Genomic DNA, 15,420 nt, shown 5'->3' with positions numbered 1-15,420 from the left:
AGCCAGAATTTAGAAGTCATTTTCAAAATTAATAGAGTCAACTAATATGATTAATTAGACTATATAAAGTATTTTATTTTAGTTTTTTAAAAAATACAACATTCTAAAAACATTTCTATCTATAATAAACAAAAATTCATTAAAACCCACGTATAAGATATGCAAACATTAACAGATTTTGAGAGCGGTGACAAACTTTCCAAGAAGGGCGTGGAAAGTGATAACTTCACTCTTCCAAGAAATATTTCTTAAACTGTCACTTCCACTTGTGTTAAGAACCCATTTGAGATATCAAATTCTATAACCGACATAGTGCCATCTAGGCTATTTTAATGCCAAGAGTTTAGATATCAGAGAATTAAAATTATCACAAATCCACATCTCTGACTATAATATACCACAGAGCTGGTGGCCCACATGTCACCTTGATTAAATAGTATTATTATTCAGTAGCACTTAAGGATGCCTAGCATTTTGCAGAATAAAAACTCATTATAGTATTAGACACATACATAAACAACAGTCCTCCAAAACAGATGACACCATGAAGCTTTTGCTGCCCACCCACTATTTATAAGCAAAACATTTTCCAAAGACTTTTCCTTCGCGTGGCACCTTGTCACTGACCACTTAACTGCTGGTAGCAGTGGGATGCAGTGGTTTGACTCTTGCTAGTCTGGAGAGGCCAAGTCTAAGACACTGAGTAGGTGACTTAACCGAAACATACTTCATAGAGTTATTACTGCTTCCTGATGCAGCTGAAAATAATTTGAAAAGAAAGTGTAAGAAGTTTAAGGGGGGGGGGGGGGGGGGGAATCATACAACTGCTGTCTTTTTATAGTTTTCTTAGGAGAACAAAAAAGTGTTCTAAAGATACTGCAAAAAGGTCTGAACACCATACAACTGAAGCACATGAAAATCAGCATACTCACCAGCAATCAATCTATTTGGGAGCCAGTGCAGCAGGTATGGTGCTCAGTTTTAATTAACCAGCAACACACTGGAGCAACGCTGGACAAGCACATAAAAACTGTCCCCAGTGTACTGTGCATTTTCAGGTGCTCCAAAGAGAATCACACAATTGAACATAATTCCAAGTGGGAATAGGAGTCTTGAGAGAAAGGAGCCAAACAGAAAGAAATGCATACAGAAAAGAACAGTAAATATGAAGAAAAACCTAGGAAAGAGGCAGGAGTCAGCACCAGCATGCTCAAATATCTTAAGAAAATAAAGCTTCTAAGCTTTTTTGTCCAGAATAGATTATAAAGCAGCACATACCATAGATAAAGAAAGCTCATAGTAAGAGAGAAATGGCAACAAGACAATCTCTTGGTTAAGATTTGATGCACACTCTGGAAAATATTTTATTATCCTCCCCACAGAAAGGAGTTAAGGATAATGCTGTAATAGAAAAAGCAGCATGGAGATAGTTTTTTTTTTTCTTTTTTTAATCTAAGGTCAAAAGAATACCTTTCATTAGAAGAGGGCAGTATTTTTTTCTGAAATACTGTCTATTTGTTTCTTTTAGGAGAGATTGCTAAAACTTAAGTCAACTAATGTATCTGTTTATGGTTCTAATCTTACAGGTACCTGGTGGTATCCATTTAGGCTTCTTGTCTGTTACAGGACTCGATGTATGTAAAGGCCTCCCAGCTGGTTCTGAAGAATTGGACATCATCTTTTGTGTTGGCTCAGATTTTTGTCCCGTTATCCGTGAAGGAGAAACTACAGGTGATACTTAGTTGGAAAATAAAAGCGACCTTAGAAAGGCACTCTTTACCAGAGAAATCATCACAGTACCTAAGACAATAGATGATTTTACAGCACGAGCTCTCCCCATTGAGTGAAATAGAGGATATTACTAGATTGTCACAACTTTAACAGCATATATTTACACAGTCAGTCCTCTATTACTCTAGAATTTCAATCCTGGTTTGAAAATAAGCAGTGTAACAATTTCTTGTTGAAGACCTGCCAGATATAAAAGTTTTAAGAGGGAAGATTCTTCTGCCAGCTACGCAAAGGAAACCATTCCTTGTCGTAACTAAAACTAATTTTAAACTAAACTAAATTACATGCTGTAAACTCAGGCTTGAAATCAAAACACATTACCGAGTCAGACATAAGAATCTTCTTATCATGGTGTAAATCTTAAACTGATAATGTAAATTGTGTTAGCAACACAGCGAACAATTATCTCTGAAAGGCATGCCTATTTAATGTTTTTCACCAAGTGGTTAGCAACACTAGCATTAGTTAGCTATCCTTGAATTAAAACTTCATAAATGCAACTGCAAGAGGAGGCTCTGACATTATAATTTTTAAAAAAATTAAAATTCTCATATCACTCATTGTTATTTAACTTTTTCTTAAAAGCTAGGTGTAGTTATATAAAAAGAAATGAACTTTGTCAATTCACTTATGTCTGCTTTTATTGTAAGGAGTCTTAGTTTATTATACAGTGCCTTTTCTTTCAGGGTTTTTTTTTTTTCTACTCTCCTCCCTTTACTTTGCATATAGTCATTTTCACTATAACCCTACAGTCAGTCTGTCAGCCAAATTTATCTATTCCTCCAGTGAAAATAAAAGGAACTTATAAAGATGTGTATTTCAAATTCATACTACAAACTTACCTGTACTATTGATCTTGGATTTGGGAGTTTTCTTCACTCTTCCAGCTGGCATCTTTTGTTTGGCTTTCTTTTTATTTCCTTTGGCTTTCTTCTTTTCCATATCAAAGTCTTCATCATCACCTTCACTATAATCTGAATCTTCTTCTGACTCCTCATCACCTACAGCAGAGAAAAAGGATGGCATCTCTTTACAGGAAATACAATTTACTATTACTCCAGGGCCTTCTAACCAGGATACCTTAAGCATATAGCAAAACAAATTTGCATGTATTTTCAAGCTGAACTGAGAAAGAAATACCGTCCTTAAAACATTCTGTATTTACAGAATTCTTGCTCTGTACTTTAATAATGGAATGCCCTGGTGTAAACTGCACACAATAATGATTTTAACAGCAGAATTACCAATATTCCACATGTGCAAGATGAAAAAGTTAAAATTATTTGGCAAGACTTCTGATTTTTATGTATTCTAAGTCATGACTATTTAAAGTGGGAAGACTCTATGTCTAATTTCAGCTGTAAGAAAGATTTTATAGATTTATTATTAAAAAACTCCAGACATTAGCAAATACTATAAACAGTTCTCTATCAACAGGAATATCTGGATTATTATTCCTCTGATATTTTATTTCACTGACAATAGTAGAAATATTTTCCAATAAACCTTCCAGTAAGGAATAAAAGAATGAATACAGACTCATTAACCATTGGGGAATGAGAGACGTCTATCATACTCTGCGGGCATTTAGTACTAGGCTGCTACCAGAACCAGAGTATGAGGCTAGGCTGACCTCCAGTCAGATGCAACATGGTTTTCTAAGAGTTGAGAACTGGAGGACGTAAAGAAGGGAAGCTCCTTATTTTTTTAAACAAGCTTAAACAAAGCCAATACTGAAAGCCCTAACACCTGATACTACTCTAGAGTTGCTGTTTTGATGCAAACCCTAGACAACAAATGGAGAAAAGAACAGAGGCTTTTCAAAGTGACAAAACTTTCCTGGACAAGGAGGGTGCAATAAATTTGTTCTGACATACTGTAGCAAATGCAGAGAAGTAGTACCATTTTTGCCAGTTTGGGAAATGTGCATGAATAGGCTCCAGTGTTTAGATTTAGTGTCAAAGTGCAGTTGAGATGCCACAAGTATTAAAAGATGCTGCTTCAGTACAGGGGGGAGGGAAGGTACAGTAGAAGCAGTATGCATTTCACCGAAAATATAAACTAAATGTAAGGCATCACATTCAAAGCACATCTAAGGAGAGGGTTTTTATAGACAAGAACTCACTGGGTACAGATTCTGGCTCAGAGTCAGTAGGATGGTCTGTGTCATCACTGTCAACAGTCAGTAACTTCTTCTGATGTGCTGGAACTTTAGATGCTGCTGCCCTTTGCCTACAGTCTCCCCTAGGATCATCATCATCCATAACCCGATTGAGACCTAGAAAACAGAAGGTAGGCTAATTAATTCAAATTCACAGTAAATCTGTTCTCCTTTTCAAAAAGGAGCAGGTATTTGAGTCCCCAGAGTCCATTTTTGTGATTTTGAAGTAAACTACAGAGAAGCATATTATTGGAACTTGTTTTCATGTGATTCTTATTTTACATTTTGAAGTGACCAAACTGTACTTACTGGCTGTGAAAGTTATCAACATTTATCTTTATACTGATTTATATATCCATTGATATTGATATTGTGTCTGTATCTATACATCTATATATCTATATCTATACATCTATGTATCTGTATCTATATTTATCAAACTAATGAAAGGACAGAAGACCAAAAATAAAACTGGAAAAATGAACAAGTTTCCAGTAGCACAGTAAATGTTTTGGTCACATCTACCTGATGATTAGGCATTATGGACCCATTGAGGAGCTGAGGATAAGCGTAGCTTCCTGAAAAAGTACATAAACTCAACATCTAAAAACATCACGTCTGTTGCTTTTTCCAACTGACTCTTAGCTGTCTGTAACAATCTCATTCAGCATTGCACAGGTTTTCCCATTTTAAGGCTGGGACTAAATTTTTAATGAAAAAATTAATGTGTTGTTCATCCTTCAGCTTTTATTTAAGAGAAAGACCCTTTCCTCATGTAAATAAAAAACAGAAACCAATGGAAACAAAGAAGAGATAAGCTACTTAAATGTATCTTGAAAAGCTATTTCTGAAAAGACAAGAGTATGAGAACAACTTACCTAGAAGTTCACTGTCTACACTGCAGTTGGAAAATAGGGGTTTCCTGGGCACATTTTCTGATTCAATATTCTTACCTGTTTTAGGATCCAGAAAACAAAGAAACAATATAAAATATTAGTATACAAAAAACACATTATAAAAAGTCAAGATATTAAGAAATGAAAATAGCTAACATTTTTATCTGTCTCGAATCAGACCATACCACTGGAAGATCTTGTTTTCCTCACAGAACTTAAGACGACAGGCACTACCAAGAAGTTCTCATTTCCTTATCATGACATTTTGTAATAAAACATGACTTTTGCCCTATATCACTGTGAAATATATTGTCATATTTGAGTTCACTACACATAAATAAAGAGTGTTGCATTGAACTTTAAAATAACCTTGTTCTTCTGAATTTTGCACCTCAAGAATATTTGCAGATTTTTCTTTGACGGATAAGGCTAAGGCAACTTCCAAATCTCTCTGATAGAGTTTGTCATCCAATGATACCCTGGGGGAAAAAAAAAAGGAAAACCAAATATGCTAAATAATAAAACAATGACATGACTGACTATTACAGATTTACTTATGACTCACTGAACTTTTAAAAATTAAAATACATTAATATTTCAATACATACATACATATAGTATATCATATTACGAATATAACTTTCTGAAAAGATTTAGACAAAGTACACACTAATATGTAAAGTACACCACACTTAGAAGTATTATGATTGCAAAACATGTATGAACTAACAACTGGTATTATCACAGAGAAAGGTGTTTACATTTCCTTGAAATACCTCACTGAAATGTAATATTCATACACAACTTTACCACCAAAATAATCAGATTTCTTTTTTCATTGACATTGCCTTTGTATTTTCTGTCAAGCTTTAAATATGTTCTTCTTTAAGGAGTCAAACTTGTCTTTGTATTTCTCAGTTTTAGAAGTCCTCAGTAACTCAGAACTGTTACTGTGATTTTGCACTGTAGGGATATCAAGACAAGATCAGACATGCGAACTTGTTTCTGCACCTATGCAGGCCGCTTGCTGGAGGTTTTTAGGCCTATAACAAAATAGATGCAGCTCACTACTGAACTCAGGCAAGTTTTCCTGACTCTGTGCATAATCACATTACCCCTGATTTGCAACTACACCAATAAAGCTGAAAATCTTTATCACACTCATTGGTTAGTTGTCTATTCTCAGCTGCTTAACACTCTAGGGAAAAAAAAAAGAAGAAGAAACAAATATTGTTACTGAAATCCAGCTGTATGCAGAGCCGACCACATTGCAACATTTCTTACCTTTTACTAGGTGTCTGCTTTTGTGATGGAGTCAATTCTTTGGGTGGCTGGTTTTGCTTCTCTCTTTTCTCCTTCTTTGGTTCCTTGAGCTGTGTTCTGGACTTTTTGCTTGAAGGTGCAGCTACACATGCAAAGTCTTCATCTGTTTGGGAAACAGCAACAAGCTTTAATGAGTTTTCCTATATTCTTCCATAAGGCCAAAAGAAGTCATTCAACTTAATTTCATCACACAATGAAAATATACCAAAGATAACCTTTTTTAAATGAATTCTATTTTTAAAGAACACGACTATAATTATACTATTCTTAAATGCATTTTAAATTAAAATTTAACAAGAGCCCTTTGCATATGCTTTTATTCAAGAGGTAATGATTTCAGTTTTTATTACCAATAAGGCAATAAAGCTTCAATTTTCAATGCGCTACCAGATTTTCAATAACAAGAAGTTCACCTTTCGATATGCTGAACAGCAGTCAATTATAACAGTAACCACTGTCATTAAGTTTGAGTTGTCACCAAGTTGTCACCAAGTTTTGAGTTCTTGGTGTCTTGGAAACGGATCCCCTTAATGACTCCCATTCTTAAAAAAAGTAGGCCACTGCCCTTTTTCTACAATTTTCATATTGTCTCTTACCAAATACAATGCGTTTCTCCAATTTTCAAAGAGAATTAGAAGGCATGAAAACTGCCTTTCTTCCAACTGAAGACACTGCAGATCACAGTGCAAAATAAGGAAAAAAATAATAACCTTCAGTATTCCCTAAAAGATGGACAACCTCAGATAAGATCACTAATGTTTCTGAGAATTTACCCTTTTCTTTAATATTACAAATGGTCACTTATAAACCAAGAAAAGTCACACAACACATTTAAACTAAGTATCTGCGTTAATCCATATGATTCACATGAGACCTTCAACATTATTTACTCTTGTCCTCCCCCTCCCACCAATTCAAACTGTTCCCTGTACCCTGCAAACAGCATGGAGGAAAAAAAAACAACAAACCACGAAAGCCAACAAATTCTGTAAGAAAAATACATAATACCCATTAGGGCTTAGAAGGACTGTTGTGAAAGCAAATAGTCTGCAACCTATTTTTCTTGAGGTCAGTGGAACTCAGAATTTGACTGCTATGACCTTACCTGAAACCCATCACAGAGCTGTAGGAGAGACATTAGATCTAGGTCAGACAACTCACACCTTTATATTCTGATTTACAATCCTCTGAACTGATAATCAGGAGGACACGGAGCAACCAATTACCACTGAAAACTGAGGCAGGGAGAGAAACAGATTTTCCTGCAAGAAGACTCCATGTGTTCACCAGTTTGCTGACACGCTGTTGTTATACTCTGGCTTACAGCCATCATATTCTTGTTGAATTAGGATATTTACCAGCGTGCCCAGATTACTTCCAATGAAAACAGTTAATGGCCTTCTCAAGGAACTAATTCAGTAAAGACGCTCTGATGGTGTTTTGGGTGGTGACATTAGCGTTTCGCATTTTTCTTACGTACAGGAATATGCCACTTACCATCATCTTCCACATCCCCAAATTGAGAATAATCAACAACTTTCTTGTTCCTGTGGCAAAAAACATACACTATGAATCCTTTCAGATCAAGTGTCTTGACTTGCTAACACTTGATTTTTGGGCAAGTCATGTTTGACAGGAAAAACGCAACACACGTTCAAATGTGAGTATAACCAGTGCTACAGTATACAATATGGTTATCAGGAATAGCTTCTAGATTTTTTTTGAACCTTAAAATAACAGTGCTTTCTGCTGTTCTCATTGTGGGAGCATTGTATTCTCCTTGTGTACACACCAACCCAAAACTGCTACTGGGCAACTGAAACTCTCTCTCTCCTGGGTCACCTTCACGCCCTTGAAAAGTGTTTTCCGTGCACCTCCTCGGCTGTTCCCTACGTGACGGTGCCACCGGTGTTATCCCACCCAGCGGGAGCACACGCCGCACTTCCGAGCACCCCCCTCAGCCAAGCATCCACCCGAGGGGCGCCACAGGCCGGGGCAGGACACGGCCGCCCCCGCCGCCCACCCCAGGGTGAAGCCCCGCGCTTCCTTCCAGCTGGACGGGGAACAGACCGGGCCCGCCCTCGATCCCCGCGCGGCAACAGCGCTCGGAGAAGCCCGGCCTGGAGGCGCAGGGCTCCGACGGGGCCCGCCCGAGGGCGGTGGAGGCCCTCCCGTCCGTCCGCTCCCTCCCTCCCTCAGCGGGCAACGGCCGCAAGCGGCGCGCGCGCCCGGTGCTTTCTAGGAACCGCCGCCCAGCGCCGCCGAGCGAGCGCGAGCTCCCGCCGCCCGCGTGCCTCGGAACCGGCCAGGGGCCGGCAGCGTCTCGAGCCTCGAGCCCTGCGTCCCTCGCAACCTCTCCCCGCCGGGCGCGGGAGAAGCCGCACGCACCTCCTCACCGGCCGCGCCATCCCCGCTGCGAGCAGCGCGCGGCGGCCGCGGGGGCGGGGCACACGCGCGGCTGACGGTGCTGCTAACCCCGCCCCCTCCCTCCTCGGGCGCCGGCAGCACCCTCAGCAGGGCGAGCACCGGCCCAGCACATTCGCCACAAAGTGGGCGGGTGCCGAATCTGCGGCTCCGGACGCGAAGATTCCAACGGGGAGGAGGGAACTACTCGGCGCCGGAGCCGCCGCCGGCGGTACCTTTCCCAGCGGCCGAGCCCCCTCCGCCCCGCCCGCCCTGCCGTGCCGGCGCCGGTCGCCGCGGCCCCTCACCTGCCCGCCGGGGACCCAGGTGAGCGGGGAGGAAAAAGGGGCAGCGGCCCCGGCCCCGGCCCCTGTGGGCGCTGCCCTACCGGAGCGGAGGGGCGGTGTTTGCCGTGGGACTTTGGAGCCTTCCCGCGGAGGGGCGAAGGGGGACGGGGCGCCGCAGGCTTTTCCCTCCCACCGCCAGCTTTGTTTTTTCCAGTAACGGGAGGTAATGCCGCCTCCCGTGGGGCGGGCGGGGCCGCGGGCAGGCTCCCGCAGCCTGTGGCGGGGCCGAGGGCACCAGCGCCGCCTTCGGAAGGGGGGTCCGGCCCTCGGTGCCGGGGGGAGCAGAAAGGCGCTCGTCAGTCTGGTGTCTCTAAGTGGTGCCGTTTAAGTCCCTCCCCGTGACGGGCCAGGAGACCGCCTCGGTTTAGCTTTGGGTGCCCCGAGTTGTGTTGTTATCGTGAAGCGATTTGTAACTGATTTGTTTAATCCGTTTCCAACATGTAGGTTTGTTTCCCTCAAAAAAACCAACCAAACAAAAAAAACCCAACCAACCAAAAACCTGTAAACTGGTCCCAAGAATTCAGCTGTGGAGAATACACTTTTTTTGTTTGTTTGTTTCGTTTCCTGCTTATCTTCTCCTTGGACTGTGGTTTTTAGCACAGATTTCAGCTGGATCAATGTGTCCAGCTTTGCAGTTAATGTTCAAGAAAGGGGAATGTAAACGAGTGAAGGAGCCCTAGGGAAGGGAGAAAATGCTGGCATAGGTATGTACTCAGATCCTGTAGACAGTTTTCTTCCTTTTCTTTTGGCTTGTTTTTAATGGTATTATTTTAAAAATAATGACAGCCTTCCTAAAGCAGGTTAAAAAATGACAAAATAAGCTTTTCCTAAAAATGATGGCAAACTTCTGCTCTGGCCCCCTGCCCCAAGTCTGCCACCCACAGAAAGGAGGAAATAAAGTCCTAATGCACTGTGAAGGATTTCAGATTTTGAGGCCTACATGGCAGCAGTTACAGTGTCTCAGTTAAGGTTTGCTATTTATGAGGATTCCTTCTGTCCTGGTTTTGCATTAAGTCAGGAGGCTTATACTGTAACTTGTAAGAGTAATTACCCAAATTTATATATTGATACACCCAATTACAGTTTAGGAGCATTCAGTGTTTTGGAAACTGGTATTTATGTTTCAGTTCCAACCTATGTATTTGGAAATCAAGTCTGAGATGAGTATCTATGAAAAATCTGGGGGTTAAGTTTTCTTGCCAGAAGCTGTTAATAATTAACAAAGCCATGTTTTTAGTTAACATTTTTTACTTATGATTTTACAAGAGCGTAACTTGTGTTATTTTAATTTCCAGTGCAGGAAATCCACCCAAGAAGATGAAGCCTAATAAAGGAAAGACCTGCACTAGGGAGAGAGACTATGTGTACAAATTCAATGCTGGAAATCAACATTTAGTGCTCACCGTGCCTCTCAAGTTCCCTGTGCAAGAAAATATTAGTCACTTGCATGGACGTCTAATGCTTCTGCACAATCTGCCATGCTTTATAGAAGATGGTAAAAATTGATTTCTTAAATTACTGTCATATATCCATGTTCACATATGTCTTAGAACATGTTTTAAGAAACCAAAAGAGGGATATTTACTGCAACAGTCTTTAAAAAATTGTTTTTAAAATAGCAAAACATTAGAGAAAATTACTGTCAGTACTAGCAAGTAAGGTGCCCAAGTAAAAGGTTTTCAGGAAAACTTGATTTGTATGTTTCTTAGATGATTACTGATACTTCCACTGACATGTTTTGCTAATGGACCATTCTCTTCTTGTGATAATAGACCTGAAGCAATCTCTTAGTAAGTTCATAGAAGAGGAAACTATAAAAGATTATGATAGAGAAGCTGAAATGGCCCTGGAAGCAGTGAAATCAGGAAAAGTAGACATAAACCAGCTGGCAGATACTTGGGCTAAAGCTTATAAAGAGGTAAGATTAAGGCTTAAAAGTTAATATTCGGGACTTGCTTTGTGTGTGCAGGCTCAGACAGAATCACATCTGTGAAGATGCAAAATTACACTGAAATTCACTATTGCTGATCAGTTCTTACAGTATTTCATTTTATCTGAAAGTGATCATTAAGCCTTCATCCTATAAGTTCTCAGGTTTTTCCTGAATTTGGTAGAGTCAAAAGACACAAAACTGGGAGGTAAATAAATAGTGATACTCAAACAAGAATAGACATAAAGGTTATAGTGCATTAGAATCAAAGCAAGAGATAGTGAAGTGGTACTCCTATCCTAAATCTCTGTAATAGCAATGAAGACTCGAAAGAGAAAGTGTATAGTTGGGAGAGAGTGTTCAGCTTATTTTCTGAGTTAATGTGACTATTTTACATTATTTAGCAATGATGAGGCTTTAGCTGGAGTAATGTGCCGAGTTTTGCATGTGATCTTAAAAATAGAGGAATGCATAAGAATGGGAGACGTCCTAGTGAAGAGAAGAAAAGAATGACAGAAGTCTATAGGAACTGAATTTGCTTCTCATGGAATATAGAAGAGTGTTGTGAAAAGTTCCAAAACATATGTCTGTTATAAAGAGAACTGGAAGCGAATCATCTGCCTTAATGAATGTCAACAAAATGAAATTAGCTTAACCTTTAAGAAGGAAAAATCTGTACTGGGTGATGTGATGTGATATGTGGGGGTGATAAAACATCGCAGGAGTTTACAGTCTTCTGTGCTAGCAGACCCTATGAATGGGTTAGCCTGAGCACAAGGGTTAGGATTAGATCGTTTCTTGACATTTCTAACCTACACTTCAGTGATACAATCTCAATTCATGGGCTGAATCTGGTGGGAATGATTTCAAATGTAAGGAGCGTTTCAGTATAAAGGAGCTTGCAAAACGGGCGTTTTGGGCCATTCTTTGTTCAATAAAAATGGCTTTTCTTAAATCAGTGTTGTTGATCAAATTCTAGTGACATCAGAGGTTAATCATCCTTTCTAGCAAAATGTTTTTGTTTGCACAGCTGGTGTTTTGGGCCCTATTTAAAATTCATGAATTGCAAATACTGTTGTAGATATTATTGTTCTTTCCAAGTTGGTGATGGCTCAAAATTGGTAATGCTTCACTGTAGTCAAAACCTGAATGTTTCTGCTGTTACTTGTTTTGAAAAAGAAGGAACATGGGAAAGGAGAAAATACTAAAGCAGAATACAGAAGGCTTAAATTAGGAAAGATAATTCATGTATGTTGAAGGTTGTGCAACAGTGTGTATGCCCAGTTGGTTTTGCCCCACCATTGTGAGGGATCCTTGTATGTCCTAAAATGTACTATATGCTTTATAATCTCTTATAATTTTTAGGCTACGTTAGAATATGCAAAACCTGAAGAAACCAGCTGGGATGAAGATTTTGCAGATGTCTATCATGATCTGATACATTCTCCAGCTTCTGAAATGCTGTTAAACCTGGAACACAATTATTTTGTTAGTATCTCAGAATTAATAAGTGAAAGAGATGTGGAACTGAAAAAACTACGGGAAAGGTATTCCTTCTTTCCTTTTCCTGTCTTATGAAATAGGGGTGCGTGCCATTGGGTGTAGACAACTCGTAAGAGAATGTGTCAACTTGTATTTGTCTATGTAAGCTCTACTTTCATTTTATGTTTCCCCATTTAAAGTCATGTAATACTTAACCTATATTTTTAGGGTCAGCTATCTTATATTCCCCTCAGTCACTGAAAACAATAAAAGCTAAGGCCATCAAAGTATTACGGGGTTTGATTTACATTGTTCTATGCACATTAGAAGTGGTTTAGCAATGTAAAGTACTTAGGATATCTAGGAAATAAAGTATAGGTACATACCATGTTATGCCTTTCTTATGAAGAAATTTAAATGAAAAATGGGAAGTTCCATGGGGTGAAAAGACGAGCAAAAGACTTGAACTAACGTTAAATCAGAAACTGTTGAATCTGAAATTTAGGAAAGTCTGGGATCCTGAGTTTCCAAATAAGCTTGAAGAGCTGCAGGTGGCTGCTTTGTCCGCAAGAGGGAACACGTACAATGCAGAGTTTTCTTTTTCTTCTTGAGGTTAAGAAAAATGAATGCACACAAATATAGATATAGTATAGACACTAAATACTAGGAAGCTCGTGAGATGCCAGAATATTCTAAGTAGGTATGTTTCAGCATTCTAAGTGGCAATATTCCTCTTGTTGTGTTTGTCTAAGCTCACATTATACAATTCCCACCTATTTATATAGTTTCTTCTTGACTGAATCTTATGTATTTCTAATCTGGGGATAAATGTTGCCAATAATTCGTTAGCAAAACTTTTTGCTGCTTATTGACTCTTCTCAAGTACGCATCTAGAAGAAAGCACTTAATCCTAAAAGCAGTGATGTTGTAGAGCTCTGGTGTGATATAGCTGTGTATTGACTCTGGTAGAATTTATCATTTCTATTTGTCATAATCGAGAAACTCTGTATGTTGGTGGCAGCTGAGACTATCCCAGATGAGCGTAGGTGCTGTTCTGTTTACACAGGAGCTGACTTGGAATCCCTGACCCTCAACTCAAATTTGTTTTGTGGATGTTCATTGCTAAATCTGTGCTAGGGTAAATCGATTCCTTACTGAAGAAAGGGCTGAATATGAAAGACTAAGTGAAGCCAGGGGTTATGAAGACTAAGAAGGGACGAGGTGCTGGATGAACTGATGATAGCAGGGCAGCCCTCTAACTCCAGGTCCCCTTGTTGAATGTAGTTTGAGCTGGAAGCTCATCTGACTATTAAAGTGTGTTTAGCCTACTTCCTGGTGTTTGCATCGTCTGTGGTTGGGGCAGGAGCAAAGCAAGGGACTGAGTAGGTCCATTTTGAAAACTCTTCCAACGATAAGGGTAGTGAAGTGTTAATCTGTCGTACCTTCTATTGAATATCTGTGAGGGCAGGCTTTAAATGTATGAATTCCAGCTCCAGAACGAGCAGATGGACAAAGCACTGCATGACGTATCTTTCAGCTGTATGGTTGGTTGTAACTCTGCTTGCAATGAGCATTGACCAGCTGACTGATGTAGCTGATCATTGTATCAGTAACTGTATCAACAACAGGGGTTCTGCCAGTTTTTGTGTTGCTTGTTGTAAATCTATATTTGCTTCTTTTTCAGACACGGAGCTGAAATGGATAAAGTGATGCAGGAGCTAGGGAAATCATTAACAGACCAAGATGTAAATTCATTAGCAGCTCAGCATTTTGAATCTCAGCAGGTAAACTAAGTTCAGTGAACTAGAATATGTCATGCAAATAATTGTCTTAAAACGAAAACCCAAAACACTCAAATTATCTCTGTCATCTTGTTAGGATTTGGAGAACAAATGGACCAATGAATTAAAACAGTCTACTGCTATCCAGAAGCAGGAATATCAGGAATGGGTGATAAAGCTTCACCAGGACCTAAAGAATCCCAACAACAGCTCAATCAGGTATTTAGTTCCTCTGTGATGCTTCCATCTGTAATCATTCAAAGGACTTGCTTTTATATAATCTTTATTTCAGATTAGCCATTTAAATAGGATAATCATAGGCAAATAAACCATCATAATTAAATATTTATATTTTTAGGAGTTTCTTCATTGTGTGATGTTATAACCTTTCTGTAACGGGAAGTGTTGTAATGCACTGAACTACCACTTGAGCTGAATGGGGTTTCCTCCTATTTTGCCTTTATTTACAATGTCTATCTTTAACACTATTTCACAAGGATTTCTGTTACCACTTAAGGATGTTGTGCAGCATAATCATAGCTTAATACGTGGTAATACTATCACACATTTTGAATTAATAAGCCTATTTTTTCTTTCTTTTTTGTTTTGGGTGGGGTGTTTTTGTTTGTTTTTATGTGTACATCACTGAACAGCTGAAAAAATGGAACTTTTTAGTGTGAACACTTGTGGTGAGAGTTGTATGAAAAGCTTTCTGGTTGAAGACATAGCAGGGAAATCAGAACTTGCAACTTGGAGATCCTTGTTCTTTATTACTAGTAACACCACCTTTGCTACTAATAGGAAAACAGAAGGAGTAAAACCTGATGCTTTCTCATGCCTCACACTAGTGGAAGAGCCTGTCTGAGTAGATTGAGGTGGATGCAGTAAAGAATTTATGGGACACACAACACCTTTGAACGAAGTGGATGCCAGTAATAAGAGGAGACAGGCATGGATCCTAATGTGTGAAATAGCTCATCGCTTTCTCTTAAGTGTTTCTGTTTGGGATAAGGAAGCCAAGTGTATGGAACATGAGGGAAGAGAGGAAGGGAAATATCTAGGCATACAGCATCATCTTCCAATATTTCTCACTGCTTTCCTCAGGATTTTGTCGTCTCTGAATTTATGTTTTGGAAGTCTCTTGCAGTTCTCAGGTTAGTCCCAGAATGTCCTAGGACTGCATAGCCCACAAGCAAAGCTGGCCTCTTTCTAACCTAGTGACCAGGTAGTACATCACTGCAGTAGTGACAATCTGCTCAAGATCTAAGCCTAAAATACTTTTCCACAGAATTTTCATGTTAGCTTT

The 15,420-nt window shown here is 39.4% G+C and overlaps 2 protein-coding genes across 6 annotated transcripts in view; one reads left to right on the top strand and one right to left on the bottom strand.

Moving 5' to 3' along the window:
* Nucleotides 1–45: 45 nt before the first annotated feature.
* On the bottom strand, nt 46–8,718 carry RAD51AP1 (RAD51 associated protein 1). The gene is made up of 9 exons (XM_064462430.1): nt 8,560–8,718; nt 7,669–7,718; nt 6,133–6,274; nt 5,218–5,327; nt 4,831–4,905; nt 3,917–4,069; nt 2,634–2,792; nt 1,591–1,737; nt 46–758 (listed from the first exon to the last, which is right to left on the bottom strand). Exons 1-9 carry the CDS (start codon nt 8,577–8,579, stop codon nt 631–633), a joined length of 984 nt encoding a protein of 327 aa, XP_064318500.1. The 5' UTR covers nt 8,580–8,718; the 3' UTR covers nt 46–630.
* Nucleotides 8,675–15,420, top strand: part of FERRY3 (FERRY endosomal RAB5 effector complex subunit 3) — a 22,395-nt gene continuing 15,649 nt past the window's right edge. For 2 of the 5 annotated variants that reach the window (XR_010374712.1, XR_010374711.1), the window contains exons 1-6: nt 8,755–8,901; nt 10,222–10,416; nt 10,694–10,839; nt 12,217–12,398; nt 14,018–14,117; nt 14,212–14,333. Coding sequence is in view for 3 of the 5 variants with exons in the window: in XM_064462408.1 (XP_064318478.1) it covers nt 10,239–10,416; nt 10,694–10,839; nt 12,217–12,398; nt 14,018–14,117; nt 14,212–14,333 (728 nt within the window). In the remaining 2 variants the exon portion in view is untranslated. Of the gene's footprint in view, nt 8,902–9,518; nt 9,626–10,221; nt 10,417–10,693; nt 10,840–12,216; nt 12,399–14,017; nt 14,118–14,211; nt 14,334–15,420 lie in introns of all 5 variants that reach the window. The other 3 variants (XM_064462391.1, XM_064462408.1, XM_064462401.1) reach the window with 3 other exon arrangements.

The sequence above is a fragment of the Phalacrocorax carbo genome, chromosome 1 (assembly GCF_963921805.1).
Source record: "Phalacrocorax carbo chromosome 1, bPhaCar2.1, whole genome shotgun sequence".
Lineage (NCBI taxonomy): Eukaryota > Metazoa > Chordata > Aves > Suliformes > Phalacrocoracidae > Phalacrocorax > Phalacrocorax carbo.
This window is presented reverse-complemented; position numbering and strand designations above follow the sequence as displayed.

What these genes read in the sequence shown, in the direction of transcription:
- RAD51AP1 (XM_064462430.1), bottom strand. Translation starts at nt 8,579, where the DNA reads ATGGCGCGGCCGGTGAGGAG. An exon ending in TGAGCCAGAATCTGTACCCA is followed by an intron (nt 2,793 to 3,916) that starts GTGAGTTCTTGT and finishes TCTCTGCTGTAG; the next exon opens with GTGATGAGGAGTCAGAAGAA. An exon ending in ATCCAAGATCAATAGTACAG is followed by an intron (nt 1,738 to 2,633) that starts GTAAGTTTGTAG and finishes TTTCCAACTAAG; the next exon opens with TATCACCTGTAGTTTCTCCT.